The sequence below is a fragment of the Capricornis sumatraensis genome, chromosome 2 (assembly GCF_032405125.1).
Source record: "Capricornis sumatraensis isolate serow.1 chromosome 2, serow.2, whole genome shotgun sequence".
NCBI classification, from domain to species: Eukaryota; Metazoa; Chordata; class Mammalia; order Artiodactyla; family Bovidae; genus Capricornis; species Capricornis sumatraensis.
In genome coordinates, this window is record NC_091070.1 from 220,908,142 (window position 1) to 220,924,236 (window position 16,095).

General features: G+C 54.9%; 1 protein-coding gene across 2 annotated transcripts in view; it reads left to right on the forward strand.

Moving 5' to 3' along the window:
• Positions 1 to 16,095, forward strand: part of FARP2 (FERM, ARH/RhoGEF and pleckstrin domain protein 2) — a 90,840-nt gene that overhangs the window by 72,162 nt on the left and 2,583 nt on the right. For both annotated transcript variants that reach the window (XM_068966687.1, XM_068966688.1), the window contains exons 14-21: positions 1,348 to 1,437; positions 1,993 to 2,126; positions 7,092 to 7,173; positions 8,014 to 8,263; positions 9,036 to 9,166; positions 12,196 to 12,264; positions 12,757 to 12,846; positions 15,864 to 15,946. In XM_068966687.1, the coding sequence (XP_068822788.1) occupies positions 1,348 to 1,437; positions 1,993 to 2,126; positions 7,092 to 7,173; positions 8,014 to 8,263; positions 9,036 to 9,166; positions 12,196 to 12,264; positions 12,757 to 12,846; positions 15,864 to 15,946 (929 nt within the window). The remainder of the gene's footprint in view (positions 1 to 1,347; positions 1,438 to 1,992; positions 2,127 to 7,091; positions 7,174 to 8,013; positions 8,264 to 9,035; positions 9,167 to 12,195; positions 12,265 to 12,756; positions 12,847 to 15,863; positions 15,947 to 16,095) is intronic.

The window sequence follows — 16,095 nt, forward strand, 5'->3', positions numbered from 1 at the left end:
CTGCCGCCCTGCTGCTGGCAGCCCCTCGTCACTAACTGGTGGCACCCGCTGTGCGGCTGTGACCTCGGCAGTGATGCTGCTGCGGTTGTTTCCGGGCACCGCCACCTCCCAGCAACGCTCCCTCCTGGACGGGGCATTTCCCTGCAGGCTTTCTCGTCCTGACTCGCTGCCCATAGGGGAGCTGGTCTCAGGCCCCAGGAAGAAGCCCCGGCCCTCAGCCGCCCTTTCCCAGCACGCCTCAGACCCCACCACATTTCATCCCCAAGCTGACCGCCTGCAGCCTTGGACTTTCACCCTTGCCGTACTCTTTCACCTCCTCCACCTGCCTGGGCCCGGACCTCCACAATGTGTGGCCCCCCCCGCCCTGGCTCACCTCCCTTGCACCTCCCGAGCAGCCCCAGCCCCCAGACTCACCTTGGGGCCAGCACACCACCATGTGCTGAGGTAGGCACCAAAGACCCTGCCTTCCCGCCGGCGACCACTTCTCTCACCTCGTACCCACCCCCACCCTTGACCTCTGAGCTGGCCCGGACCACCCACCCTCTACCCCACCTGCTCCCGTCCCGTGCACTTTGCTGCCCAGATGGGTCACTTCCTCAGCAGCTAGAGTTGCTTCCTACCTGTTTCCTCCTGGGAGGCTCTCTGCTCAAGGGCAGGGACCTCTGCACTTGGCACGTCCCAGGTACCTGTTGCCACAGTTGACACTGGAGGGTCAGCCCCGAGTCTTCCACCTGGTGGAGGAGCAGAGGGTGAGCGTGCAGAAACAGTAGGGCCGGGCGAGCACCGGTGGGAAAGCATGGAGGAGGGGCCGCCAAGCAGACCTTGGCTTGCTCGGGGTGGCATGGGGCCCTGCAGGGGCAAGGCACAGCCCCCAGCCCAGGCAAGCACGGGGCCTGCTACTCGGGTGCAGCCCTGCCCGTCCCGCTCTGGAGGGCTCTCGCTGGGGCTTGTCCCTGCACGTTGATCTGACCCACTCTACTGTAACGTTTGCTTGACGGTGGCGGTCTGGAACCCAACCCGCAGCTTCTCTGAGGTGTGCCTGCATGTGTGTGAACCAGCTGCAGTCCTGGGAGCGACATCGGAACAATAATCTCATCACAGAATGAGTAATTAGTTTCAGGGTATGCCAGTGTTTAAGCAGCGATTATTTTCTCAAAAAGAATAACAGAATATGAGAAAAACATCTGAGGGAGATAAAACTGGGCTTATATTTTCACTTAGAAGTGACTCAGGAGTTACACGTGAAGATCACACGACAGTGCTAATTTCAGCAGAAGAGATGGCGTGTTAGGACGGTCGGTAACATGGCCGGCAGACGTTCACTCACGCTGTCTGCGCTTCTTGCAGTGCGTGCCTACGGACGAGGCATATTTCATAGCAAAGGAGATTCTCGCTACAGAACGAACATGCCTGAAGGATTTAGAAGTTATTACCGTGGTATGAAACCTAAATCCTCTGTTACTTTGGTTTTCTGACTACTTCTTAAATCTAGGTCAGAGACAGAACCCCTCCTGATAAGCTGCTCTTGGCCGTGACGAAATCCGTGTATGCATGTCTATGTGTGCGGAGTGTGTGAAGTGTGAAAGTCGCTCAGCCGTGTCCAACTCTTTGCAACCCCATGGAATTCTCCAGGCCAGGATACTGGAGTGGGTAGCCTTTCCCTTCTCTGGGGATCTTCCCAACCCAGGGATCAAACCCACGTCTGCCACCTTGCAGGCAGATTCTTAACCAGCTGAGCCATGTATGCTCTGTTAAATATATTTGCCTTCAAACATGTCTAGTCAGGTCAGCACTGGGTCCAATCTTTGTAAACCTGGCAACACATCCCTGGAAGCTTTTCATCCAGAATCGTTCTGTCATATTGTGAACACTGGGTGGCCAGCCGAGAGGTTGGCCGCAGCACTGATTTGAGCTGTCCTCATGGGGCTCTGCAGTCAGTGCCACATGACCTAAGCTGTGAGGTTCCTGGGTCACCCTGAGCTCTCCCGGCAGTGGTTCCGGAGCGCGGTGGTCAAGGCGGATGCCATGCCTGCAGATCTGATGACCTTGCTCTTCTCCAACATCGACCCCATCTACGAGTTCCACAGAGGCTTCCTTCGTGAGGTGGAGCGGAGGCTGGTGCTCTGGTAATGCCCTGCACACCCCCCGCCCCCCCGCCCCTGGCACCTCCCACCATCACCGCTCTCAGGAGCTTTCCAGCTTCAGGAAATATTTCACAGGGGTCATTATTTCATTGCAACAGATGTTAGTAGACACATAAGTTGCTTTCATTTATCCTGTTCCGGAAGAGAGAATTTTGTTGTTCATTCACTCAGTCATGTCCAGCTCTCTGAACCCATGGGCTGCAGCACACTGTCCTTCACCGTCACCCAGAGTTTGCTCAAACTCATAGTCCATTGAGTCGGTGATGTTATCCAACCATCTCATCATATGTCACCCCCTTCTCCTCATGACCTTAATCTTTCCCAGCATCAGGATCTCTTCCAATGAGTCGGCTATTCACATCAGGACGTCAAGGTATTGGAGCTTCAGCTTCAGCATCAGTCTTTCCAGTGAATATTCAGAGTTGATTTCCTTCAGGATTGAATGGTTGGATCATCTTGCTATCCAAAGGACTTCTCCAGGACCATAGTTTGAAATCATCAATTTTTCAGTGCTCAGCCTTCTTTATGGTCCAACTGTCACACCCATACATGACTACTGGAAAAACCATTGCTTTGACTATATGGATCAAAATGATGTCCTTTTCATCATAAGGGACTGGAATGCAAAAGTAGGATATCAAGAGATACCTGGAGTAACAGGCAAGTTTGGCCTTGGAGTACAAAATGTAGCAGGGCAAAGACACAGAATTCTGCACAGAGAACGCACTGATCATAGCAAACACCCTCTTCCAACAAGAGATGACGCTATACATGGACATCACCAGATGGCCAATACCCAAATGAGATTGATTATATTCTTTGCAGCCAAAGAAGCAGAAGCTCTATATGGTCAGCAAAAACAAGACCGGGAGCTGACTGTGGCTCAGATCATGAACTCCTTATTGCAAAATTCAGACTTAAACTGAAGAAAGGAGGGAAAACCATTTGACCATTCAGGTATGACCTAAATCAAACCCCTTATGATTATACAGTGGAAGTGACAAATAGATTCAAGGGATTAGATCTGATAGACAGAGTGCCTGAAGAACTATAGATGGAGGTTCATGACATTGTACAGGAGACAGGGATGAAGACCATCCCCAAGAAAAAGAAATGCAAAAAGGCAAGATGGCTGTCTGAGGAGGCCTTATAAATAGCTGAGAAAAGAAGACGTGAAAGGCAAAGGAGAAAAGGAAAGATATATCCATCTGAATGCAGAGTTCCAAAGAATAGCAAGGAGAGATGAGAAAGCCTTCCTCAGTGATCAATGCAAAGAAATAGAGGAAAACAGTAGAATGGGAAAGACTAGAGATCTCAAAAACTTAGAGATACCAAGGGAACATTTCATGCAAAGATGGGCACAATAAAGGACAGAAATGGTATGGACCTAACAGAAGCAGAAGATATTAAGAAGAGGTGGCAAGAATACACAGAAGAACTGTACAAAACAGATCTTCATGACCCAGAAAATCACGATGGTGTGATCACTCACCTAGAGCCAGATATCCTATAGTGCAAAATCAAAGGGGCCTTGAAGCATCACTACAAACAAAACTAATGGAGGTGATGGAATTCTACCTGAGCTATTTCAAGTCCTAAAAGAGGATGCTGTTAAAGTGCTGCACTCAACATGCCACCAAAACTCGGCAATGCCCACAAGACTGAAAAAGGTCAGTTTTCATTCCAATCCCAAAGAAAGGCATGCCAAAGAATGTTCAAACTACCACACGATTGCACCCATCTCACACGCTAGAGAGTAATGTTCAAACTTCTCCAAGCCAGGCTTCAACAATACGTGAACCATGAACTTCCTGATGTATGTGGTAGATTTAGAAAGAGCAGAGGAATCAGAGATCAAATTGCCAACATCCACTGGATCACAGGAAAAGCAAGAGAATTCCAGGAAAACATCTACTCTGATTCATTGACTATGCTAAATTCTTTAACTGTGTGGATCACAACAAACTGTGGAAAATTCTTAAAGAGATGGGAATACCAGACCACTTTACCTGCCTCCTGAGAAATCTGTATGCAGGTCAGGAAGCAACAGTTAGAACCCGGACATGCATCAATGGACTAGTTCCAAATTGGGAAAGAAGTACGTCAAGGCTGTGTTGTATATTGTCACCCTGCTTATTTAACTTTTTTCCAGCGTACATCATGCAAAATGCTGGGCTGGATGAAGCACAAGCTTCAATCAAGATTGCTGGGAGAAATATCATTAACCTCAGATATGCAGGTGACACCACCCTAGTGGTAGAAAGTGAAAAGGAACTAAAGAGCCCCTTGATGAAAGTGAAAAAAGGAGAGCGAAAAATCTGGCTTAAAACTCAACATTCAAAAAATGAAGATCATGGCATCTGCTCTCATCATTTCATGGCAAATAGATGGAGAAACAATGGAAACTTTATTTTCTTGGGTTCCAAAATCATTACAGATGGTGACTGCAGCTATGAAATTAAAAGATGCTTGCTCCTTGGAAAAAAAAGCTATGACCAACCTAGACCACATATTAAAAAGCAGAGGCATTACTTTGCTGGCAAAGGTTCATCTAGTCAAAGCTATGATTTTTCCAGTAGTCATGTATGGATGTGAGAGTTGGACTATAAAGAAAGTTGAGCGCCAAAGAACTGGTGCTTTTGAACTGTGGTGTTGGAGAAGACTCTTGAGAGTCCCTTGGACTGCAAGGAGACCCAACCAGTCCACCGTAAAGGAAATCAGTCCTGAATATTCATTGGAGGGACTGCTGCTGAAGCTGAAGCTCCAATAGTTTGGCCACCTGATGCGAAGAACTGACTCATTGGAAAAGACCCTGATGCCAGGAATGATTGAAGCCAGGGGGAAAAGGGGACGACAGAGGATGAGTTGCTGGATGGCATCACCAACGTGACAGACATGAGTCTGAGCAAGCTCCAGGAGTTGGTAACGGACAGGGAGGCCTGGCCTGCTACACTTCTGTGGGGTTGCAGAGTCAGTCATGACCGAGCGACTGAACTGATACGGACCTTGTTGACAAAGTGATGTCTCAGCTTTTTAATGTGCTGTCTAGGTTTATTATAGCTTTTTTTCAAGGGGAAAGTGTCTTAATTTCATAGTGGCAGTCCACCATCCACAGTGATTTTGGAGCCCAAGAAAACAGTCTGTCAGTGTTTCCATTTTCCCCCATCTCTTTGCCATGAAGTGATGAGACCAGAAACCATGATCTTAGTTTTCTGAATGTTGAGTTTTAAGCCAGCTTTTTCACTCCTTTCTTTCACCCTCATCAAGAGGCTCTTTAGCTCCTCTTCACTTTCTGCCACTAGGGTGGTGTCACCTGCATATCTGAGGTTAATGATATTTTTCCCAGCAATCTTGATTGAAGCTTGTACTTCATCCAGCCCAGCATTTCACATAATGCACTCTACATAGAAGTTAAATAAGCAGGGTGACAATATACAACACAGCCTTGACATACTCCTTTCCCAATTCTGAACCAGTCTGTAGTTTTAAGTCCAGTTCTAACTGTTGTTTCTTGACCTGCATACAGGAAGCAGGTAAGGTCTCTGGTATTCCCATCTCTTTAAGAATTTTCCACAGTTGTTGTGATCCACACAGTCAACAAGTTTAGCACAGTCAGCGAAGCAGTTGTTTTCCTGGAATTTTCTTGCTTTTTCTATGATCCAACGATACTTTTTATAGTATACTATATGCTTTGGTGCATACTCAGTCATGTCTGACTCTTTGCGACCCTGTGGACTGTAGGCCACCAGGCTCCTCTGGCCATGGAATTTTCCAGGCAAGAATACTGGAGTGGGTTACCATTTTCTTCTCTAGGGAATCTTCCTGACCCACAGATCAAACCAACGGCTCTTGTGTCTCCTGCACTGGCAGGCAGATTCTTTACCACTGTACCACTTGGGAAGCCTATGATTCAATGGACGTTGGCAATTTGATCTCTGGTTCCTCTGCCTTTTCTAAATCCAGCCTGTATATCTGGAAGGTCTCAGTTCATGTACTACTGAAGCCTAGCTTGAAGGATTTTGAGCATTACTTTGCTAGGATGTAAAATGAGCATAACTGTGGAGAAGGAAACAGCAGCCGCTCCAGTGCTCCTGCCTGGAGAAGCCCAGGGACGGGGGAGCCTGGTGGGCTGCCGTCTGTGGGGTCGCACAGAGTCGGACTCGACTGAGCAACTTCACTTTCATGCATTGGAGAAGGAAATGGCACCCACTCCAGTGTTCTTGCCTGGAGGATCCCAGGGACGGGGGAGCCTGGTGGGCTGCGGTCCGTGGGGTCGCACAGAGTCGGACACGACTGAAGCGACTTAGCAGCAGTGTGGTAGTTCGAACATTTTTTGGCATTCCCCTTCTTAGGGATTGGAATGAAAACTGAGCTTTTCCAGTCCCGTGGCCACTGCTGAGTTTTCTAAATTTGCTGCCATATTGAGTGCAATGCTTTCACAGCATCATTTTTTAGGACTTGAAATAGCTCAGCTGGAATTCCATCACCTCCACTAGCTTTGTAGTGATGCTTCCTAAGGCTCATTTCACTTCACACTCCAGGATGTCTGGGTCTAGGTGAGTGATCACACCATTGTGGTTATCTGGGTCATGAAGAACTTTTTTGCATAGTTCTTTGTATTCTTGCCACATCTTCTTAATAGCTTCTGCTTCCTTTAGGGGCATACCATTTCTGTCCTTTATTGTGCCCATCTTTGCATGAAATGTTCCCTTGGTGCTTCTCATTTTCTTGAAAAGATCTCTAGTCTCAGGAGATGATCCGTTTTTGCCTGGTCACTACCATTTCAAGGATGGTTGAGATATGACAACAGTCTCTGTCAAGTATGGCCTCCCCCTCAGAGCCTCTGGGTGCTGTTCTGAGCCTGGGACTCACCATCACACTAGCAGCGAGAGGAGCATTTCTCACAAGCTGTCCAAGATTTTGACCTCATTTGTCCCTCTGCTCCAGGGAGGAATCTTCTAGCACCCAGGCCACAGGCAGTCACCAGCGCATCGGGGACATCCTGCTCAGGAACATGCTTCAGTTAAAGGTAGCATGGGCTTGTGTGAAGCTCTGGGCCTAGCAGCTGGTGGCGGGGACACCAGCTTCCTCCTCAGGACAGTGTTCTCCTTAGAACGACAGAAGGCAGGACAGACTTCCCCTCAGGTCAGCTCTGCCCTCAGGTCAGGACAGGAGCCCTTCTGAGCCGTGTTCCTCTCGGAGCGCTATTTCCACCAGGACGGGGTTTCCTCGGGTCAGTGCCCCCTCAGAACAGAGCTGCCTTCAGCCCAGGTCCTCTCGGAGCTGCCTCTTCCACCCCAAAGGCATTCTCTTCAGGACACACGCCCCTCAGGATCAACAGCGCCCCCCAGGGCTGCCTCCTGCCTGGCCAGGGTTCCCTCAGCCCGCGCCCCTCAGAGCCGTGGGGCTGGTGCAGCTGTTCCCGCTGCGCTTGCGCCCCTATACAGGGAGCCCGAGGGAGCAGCCTCATCTCCAGCTGCGCCGCCCGCGCTCCCAGCGCTGGGGCTCTGGTTCTCGCGCGACACGCCAAGTGCTCCTCCTCGAGGCTTCCTGCCCCGCCCCGCCCCTGAGGCCCCGCCCCGCCCTGCTGTGGCTTAGGCGCCCCTTTCAGGCTTAAGGTGAGCGTGTTTCCCCCGGACGCGTCTCCCGGTTTTCGGTTCTCAGGGAGGGCTGTAAGCGCGTCCCGGAGGCGGCGTGAGCTTAGACCCACACGCGCGCACACCGTTTGGTGGCGCTTACCTGGCCCGGCGGCCGCCTGTGCGGTCCGCTGAGACGCTGGTTCAGGGGCTAGACCCCGGGGGCGCGGCTCCGAGGGGCTGGCCGGGTGGAGCCGGGGCGCGCGCCGCCGCTCAGCCCGTCCCGCCCGCAGGCGCTCACCGGCCACTTCCAGCGGCTGCACGAGATCCTGACGGAGCTGGAGGCGGCCAGCCGGCGCCTGCGGAGGCTGGAGGCGTTGCGCCGCGACTTCGAGCTGCAGAAGGTCTGCTACCTGCCGCTTGACGCCTTCCTGCTGAAGCCGCTGCAGCGCCTGCGCCACTACCGCCTGCTGCTGCACCGCCTGTGCGCCCCGGTGCCCGGGGACCCCGACCCGCGCGGCCAGGACCACACCGACCTCCGCGGTGAGTGCTGTCTGACGCCGGCGGGGCCTTCTCGAGCCCGGCGGGGCAGGAGAGGGCCGGGCGGCTGCTTCTAAACCACAAACTCGGGGAACACGCTCCTGACCGAAGCATCTGACTCCGTGGACTCTGCCGTTTCTCACTTCTTAAAAAGACCAAAGAATAAACCCTGATGCTTGTGACCTCCAAATAGGACTCGCAGTTGCAGGGTAAACTTAGAGCAGGAAATCACTGCCTCTCAGGTCAAGTCACCACTGTCACCAGACATACCGGAGAGAACTCGGCAGCCCGTCCGTGCTCGGGTCTCCCACGTCCTGAGGACAGAACAGATGCTTTCTGATGTACAAGGCACAAAACGGACCCTACGGTGCCGACGGTGCCCTTCCTCTCCTTCCTGAAAGCAAGTGTGGTTTTGCTAAAAAGGAGAGGACACAATTGTCCCAGTGGCTCTAAGCATTTTAAGGGAACCGTGAAAGAGCCCGTGTCAAATGAGGGTCCACAACATTAAAGAGCTGTTTCCAAAGACTGTCCTGTCTCTTCACCGAGCCTGGGTGTTGGCCAGGAGCAGTTTGGGCTGCATGAGTCCAGGTTTCAGGACCCACACTTGCTCTCCCTGGCAGTCCTGTGAGGAGTTTGAGCGCAGTGTTCCTGGAATTAAAACCACCTTTAAAATGTCACAAGCTGGTCAGGGGAGGGTTTTGTCCCCGCCACCCCAGCCCACGTGTCCCCCCCAGCCCACCTGCCCCTGCCCGTACTGAGGGACCTCTCCATGCAGATGCCCTCCAGGCCATCACAGAAGTGACCTCCGAGCTGCAGCACAGCCTGGTCCAGCTGGAGAGCCTGCAGAAGCTGGCAGAGCTGCAGCGCGACTTGGTCGGCATAGAGAGCCTCGTCGCTCCCGGCAGGGTGAGTGGCTTCATTTGAGACCATTTTTTGAGCTGGCTACGTCACTGGTTTTGACTGAGACATAATTCAGAGTGAACGATCCCGTAGTTGGCTGTGTATTCGTGAGGTTGTACCACATCGCCACTGATTCCAGGACATTTCCGTTCCCCGAAAGAAACCCCATCACTGTTCGCAGTCACCCCCACGGCCGCTCCCTGGTCCAGCAGCTACCGTCCGGCTTCCTGTCTCTGGACTTCCCCACTCGGGAGGTTTCGCACACAGGGAGCCTCACTCTCAGCAGTTTCTTCAGGCTCCTTCGTGCTGGGGCCGGTGGCTTCATTCCTTCCCCGGCTGAGGAGCGGCGCTCCTTCTCTGGAGGCGGCGCATTCTGTTTCTCTGTCATCTGCTAATGGACACCTCGGTTGTGCCCACTGCCTGGCCATTGTGGATCTGTGAACACCGTGTGTAAGGCCTGTGTGCACGTGTGTTCTCAGTTCTCCTGGGCACACATGTATGTGCCTGGGGGTGTAACTGCCAGGTCACGCGGTCACTCTGTGTCTAGCATTCTGAGGAATCGCCCAAGTTGTCCCCAGTGGCTGTGGCATCTTACACACCCACCAAGCGCATGTGAAGGTTCTGATTCCTCCATAGCTCGTCTTTGTTTCTGAGTTAGCCATACCCTTTTGACGGTGCGCAGCGGCGCCTCACCGTGGTTCAATCTGCGTTCCCCCGACGGCTCGCATCAAGCGTCCTTCTGTGGGTTTATTGGCCATTCCTGTGCCTTCTTTGGAGACGGGCCTATTCAGGCCCTCTGCCCACCTTTTTCGCTGGGCTGTTTGTCTCTTTACCGCCGCGAGGCTCCCTCCCACCTCTGAATAACAGCTCTTTACCAGAGTATGACTCCCCAAGTATGCTCTCCCATTTTGTGGGTCAGCTTTCTGCTTTCTTGATGGCATCACGGACAACATGGAAGGTTCTAATTTAGCTGGTGCCTAACTTCTCTGTTTTTCTTTGGTTACTTGTGCTTCAGGTGTCATAGCTAAGAAGCCATTGCCTAATCCAAGGTATGGAGATCTACCCATTTTCTCCTGAAAGTTGCCTATGTCTTAGCTCTTACATGTAGACGTGATCCATTTCGAGTTCACTTTTGTATATGGTGTGAGATAGGGGTCCAACTTCACCCCTTTCCAGGTAGGAATACAGCTGTCCCAGCACTTTTGTTGAACTGTCTTCGCAACTTAGTCAAAAATCAATGGGCCCTGGAGTGAGTTTATTTTTGAATTTTCAGTTTAATTCTATGGGTCTATATGTCTACTGGGCTGCTTACTTTTTGCCATTAATAGCTTTTGCTTTGGAAAGAACTCACCTGCAATGCAGGCGACCCTAGTTCGATTCCTGGGTCAGGAAGATCTGCTGGAGAAGGGATAACGCTGCCCACTCCAGTATTCTTGGGCTTCCCTCGTGCCTCAGCTAGTAAAGAATCCGCCTGCAACGTGGGAGACCTGGGTTTGACTCCTGGGTTGGGACTATCCCCTGGAGAACAGAACGGTTACCACTTCAGTATTCTTCTGGCCTGGAGAATTCTCCATGGGGTCCATGGGGAATATGGACTGTATAGTCCATGGAGTCACAGAGTCGGACACGATTTTCACTTTCACAGCAGTGTTTTAAGGGTTGCATGGGGATGCTTTCTGCCTGCACACGCGTGTGAGAGCATCACACATGCGTGAGAGCATGGGTGTGCAAGGCCTGTTTTCTGTTAGCCTCATTAGAAGGCCCTGAGAACGTAGGACCGTGAGCCTAAGGACCGAGCCTGAAGGGGAAGGGCCTGCCCTCTTGGCGCCAGGCTGACTGCAGCTGGGACGCTGTCCCCCCCAGACCACCCAGCTCCCCGGGGCTGCTCACAGGGCTGGGGGCTCTTGTTCCTGTGGTTTCTTCGCATGCTCCCAGGAAGCTGTCACTCGACGGACACAGACACATGAACAGGAGCAGCCCACAGGGCAGGGGCAAGGGCGGGCTCCCCGGGGACCAGGCTTTGCTGCCATCACCGCTGCTGAGACAGAGACCTGCTCTCCTCACACCGGGGGGCCTGGCCTCCCCGGCAGACAGCGTGTCCCCTATCTGAGGAGCAGGGCTGCGGGCTGGATGTGGCCGGTGAGGCCCCAGGGTGCGTGAAGCCCAGGGTGCAGGACTGCGGCAGGCCCGCCCGCCAGCGCCGGGGCACGGGTGCTGCAGTGCTGGGCTCTCGGGGGCGGCGGGGCTGCTCTGTGGGCAGGAGGGTGAGCCTGCTGCGGCCCCTCCTCCTCCGTGGGGCTGGCCCCTGGCTGGGGCCGGGGTTTCTGGGTCAAGGGTTCCTTCCTAGGCTCCTGCTCAGGGCATCCGAGGGCTGCTGAGGCCGGAGTCCTCGGGGTGTTCTCGGGTCACAGCCCACACTGCCCCTTCAGAAACAGTCCACAGCAACTGTCCAGGGTCCCCAGGCCGACCCTCCCGCCACGGTGCAGGCCGTCAGAGATGTCTGATGCCTGTGCCCCCGAGGCAGGTGTGGGGCCTGGCCTGGCGGCGAGGGCCCCGAGTCCTGGGGGAGTGGGCTGCGGGACCACTGGAAGATCTCGCCCCAGCCACGGTGCCTTCACGGAGGAGCCCTCTGGTCAGGCCCCAGGGCGCCCGCTCATGAGCCCCGTGATCTTTGGTGGGAACCAGGCGTCCCATGCTCCTCCCTGCCATTCTCTAGCTGCCCCACCCGGCTTTCCCCAAAGCTGAACTCGGGTCATCTCCGTGGCAGAACCTCCCAGAAGCACAGCAGTGCCAGCCCTCAGCACAGCCAGCCTGCAGCGGCTCAGGCATGGGGCACTGGGTTAACTGGCAGCAGGCAGGACGCGGGGGACCCCGGGGAGCAGACAGGAGGAGGAGGCTGGAGTGGCAGGCAGGCTCCCGGGCAGGAGGGCGCCACGGTAGGGCCAGCAGGGCCGTGAGGGGCTCGGGGAGCACGGAGGGTGAGGAGCCATCTGCTAGGTGCCCTGGGCCAGCACTCACGAGCCCCTGTCTTCCAGGAGCTCGTCCGCGAGGGCTGCCTCCTCAAGCTCACCAGGAAGGGCCTGCAACAGAGGATGTTCTTCCTGGTAGGTCGGCGGGCACCGTCCGGGCAGGGCCGAGCCGTCGGGGGCCGTGAGGGACGCGGGGACGCCTCGGGCCAGCCCCCACCGCTGGTTCTGGGCACGGGGCACCTGTGTGCAGGCCAAGCAAAAGCAGGAAGGTAGAAAAACCCGTGCGGCAGGGACACCCTGCTCACGCCAGTCCGCAGGGCCTGAGGCCTCTGGGCGTCCCTGCTGCCACCTCCCTCTTGCCATCTCGATGGATTCGCCCCCTCCTGCAGGAGAGCCTCTCAGGACCACCACCCCACTGTGCTGGCCCAAGAGGCCTGCTGTTCACGTAGTACTGGTCACCTCTGGTCAAAATCACAATGGAGTAGAACAAAAAAACAAAAAATGCCTTGTTAGCAAAAAAAAATCTCCAGCAAACTGAATAACCACCCACGAGCCCTCGGAGTGAAGCTGGTCTGACTAGGGCCACTTGTTTTTAGAACTTGCTCACCTAAAGCTCTGGCCCCTCAGTTCTCAGACATGCTGCTGTACGCGAGCAGAGACGCCGCGGGGAGCGGCCACTTCCAGATCCGGGGCCTCCTCCCGCTACGCGGCATGCTGGTGAGTGCGGGCGCCAGGCAGGCGGGCTCACAGCCACTCTCGGTCCCCTCCACACCCCCCGATCACGCCCACCAGCACCTGCAGGACCAGGCCCGGGTCCCCCAGCCCTCCACCTGCCAGCCCCAAGGAGCCCTGTCCTTTGGCAGGAGAGCCCACACGAAGCCTGGGCCGGGCGCTGGGGCCACAGCGCTGCTGGAGGGATGGGGCTGACACCGTGTCTGAGAGAGAAAGCTCAGCCCCTCATCCCTCTGATGCCTCAGGCTTTACTTCCTTAATTTTATTCGCAAATCTCTTCTCTCCAACGGCAGTTTTGGTTGCTTGTGGCGCCATGATCTGCTGTTGCATACACAGTGTTCAGGTGGTGACACAGATGCCCCCACCTGGATGGGTGAGGGGGCCGAGGCCAGCACCCGGCTCGCAGCCGCTCCCAGTGGCCGCCCCCGAGTCCTGCGCACGGCCAGGTGATGAGGCACACGCTGCACGCCGGTGCTGTCCGGGCCTGGACCGCACCGCGTGCTGCGTCGATGCCGCACGCCCGCCGTCACAGGGCAGCATGGGGCATGGACGCTGTCTGACGAGCAGGGCGCCGCCTCGTCCTGACGTGCTGCAGTCCGTCCTCTCCGCGATCACTGGTTTTTGTGGTGAGACACCGCCGCAGACACTGACTCCCTACCGTGTGAACCTCCCTCCAACCTGGAACCCGTCCTGGGACCAGCAAACGTGGGCAGCTGAGTTCAGGCTTCTGCCGTGAGGATGTGCTGTCGGGCAGCGAGCCCGTCTCGCTGCAGCCCCGCCGGGCCCCATCTGCCGTGGGAGGCGGGTGGGCTCCCGTGTCGGTCCAGCTCCCCTGGCGTCTGCTGTGTCCTCCGCCACGCTCTCCCTCGTGGCGTCTGGCCCTTCTTGCCGCCCTCTGCCTGCCGGGCACACATCTCCTTCCAGACAGTGCTAGAACCTCCGCAGGTGTCTCTGACATTTGTTCAGCTTTTCCAGCTCTTAGCATGAAGGGGTCAGTTTCAATAACCTCACCCGCCATCCCTAGAAGCAGATCCCCTCTGTTCTGAAGTATAAGTGACATCATCATAGGAAAAAGGTGAAACTGCCGAGTGGAAGTCACCGCTGGCTGTGGTGCCCGGCAGGGAGCTCTGTGGGCCTCTGGCCGTCACTCAGGAGCGCGTGCCGCAGGCTGGCTGTGCCCGCTGCTGGCTCTGCTCGGCAGCTCATCTCAACAGCCTCTGCTTTCGCCACTGGCTCTGGAGTCCTGAGCACTGGACCAGGGAGCCAGGCCCCAGCTCCCTGCACTGGACACTCTGCTGTGTCTAGATTTTCAGGATGAGAAACAGCACCACCATTTCTGTCTTTCGACACATCCTTAGTTACATCCTTGAGATAAATCGTGGGGGCCGGGGCACTCTTGACTGTTAACACTCCGCAGTTGCAGAAGCAGCTGGCCGGGTAACCTTCCCACCAGGTGTGTCTGCACCTGCCTCTGCCGCAGCCCTGGGCACCGCCCCACCTTCCACAGTGTGGAGCGCTTCCAAACCCTTCCAGGCCTCGGGTGCTCGCCAGGCCAGTCATTGCTTTCCCTCTGCCTTCAGTTTGGTTTACCTCGGAGAATTTAAACTCCACCCAGAGAGATCGTGTTTGTCTTGTTCCTAGAACTGCACGTGGCACAGAGGCCCTACTTGTTGAAGGTGTGAAGGTCGCTGTTTTCAGTCAGGCAGTCTGTCCATCTTTTCCTCTGGGGTTTCTGTCCTTGCTGCGGGCTCAGAAAGTCTTTCCCACACCAAGATTGTGTTGCCAGCTTCTTTCCTGATACACTGAAGTGTTTTATTTTTCTAACTAATCTGCCTAAAATTTGTTTTAGATGTTTTTAGAGAGATGCAACTTTTCCTTTGTGTAGTCAGCTTTCTCATCATTTGTTGAGTCCTTCATGTTTCTCACTGACCCCAAGGCTACCTGGATCGTCTGAAACATTCTTGTGTTTATACCTGGATTCTTTCTGGAGGCTCTGTTCCATTTCTGTCTGTCCTAGCATCAGTCTGCACGCTTCTCATTAGTGGTTAGTCACTGCATCGTATCTGTCCTTTTAAAAGCCCTTTGCTAGTCTCGAGTACGTACGTAAGTTTGCTTACTTCTGAGTAAACTTTGGAGTTATTTGGACGAATTCCTTCAAGGAAAGCGACTGAGACTCCTGTTGAACTGTGCTAACCTATTTGGCTGAGAGGAGATGCCGCCCTGCTAAACCCCGTCCTGATGCCTGCCGCTGCTCAGGGTCTGCGCTGGATTCTTACCTGCAGGTCCTGCGTGGGGCACCCTGGCTGGCGTCCTGTGTGTGGGGGGGCGGTCACCTATAACCAGCTAGTGCTGGGGACAGACACCGCACGCTCACTCCTGACTGTGGCGGGAAGGCTGGCGGCCCTCGGCGGCGGACAGTCACTCCTTGCCGGCATGGCGTCCTCTGCTGGTCTCCGGAGGTCTCCTCGGGCGCGGGGCTTTGGCAGCGGCCCCTGCGCGTGGGAACAGCCGCTCCGCTCTTGGTGACACAGTGGGTCCTGTCAGTCAGCTTCGGAACGGCAGCCCGTCCGGCATCTCTGGAACCACCTGGCTTGCTATAGAACGATGTCTTGTCTCTGCCTTTAGGTCCAATTAGGGAATACTTTTTCCTGGAGTTATTTAATCCCCTATCATCACGGTTAGTCTGTGTGGATTTTCTTTGAGTCTGTTAGGTTTTGGCACCACTTTATATCATGAATTGTCCGACTCTCTTTTCAACAAAACGCTCACCGTCTCTTCCTGTGCTTGATTTTCAGCTGATAGTGCTGGACCCGCCGGTGAGTAGCCGGGTGCCTGTGGCCCTCAGGTCGTCCACCTGGGTGGCAGGGCCCCAGCGGGGGCATCCCGGTGCCCCCTGTAGCCCCGGGTAGAGTCAGCGGGGGCCTGGTGCGCACCTGCATCCAGCTGCAAGCTCGGGTCCCACCAGCCCCGCTCCTGGTCCAGACCCCCCTCTCCGCCCACAGGTGGAGGATCGGGAGAGTGAGTGGTCTGTGCCACACTGTTTCACCATCTACACAGCTCGGAAGACCATCGTGGTGGCGGCCAGGTGAGGGCTGTCCTTCCCTGTCTGCCTGTGGGCCCGTGCCATGCATGTCACGGTCACCGGGACACACGGCCTGATGAGCACTGCTTCAGGGGAGCAGCTTCACCCTCAGTGGGAGCGTGTGGCTGCTGAGACCATCCCCAGGATGGCCC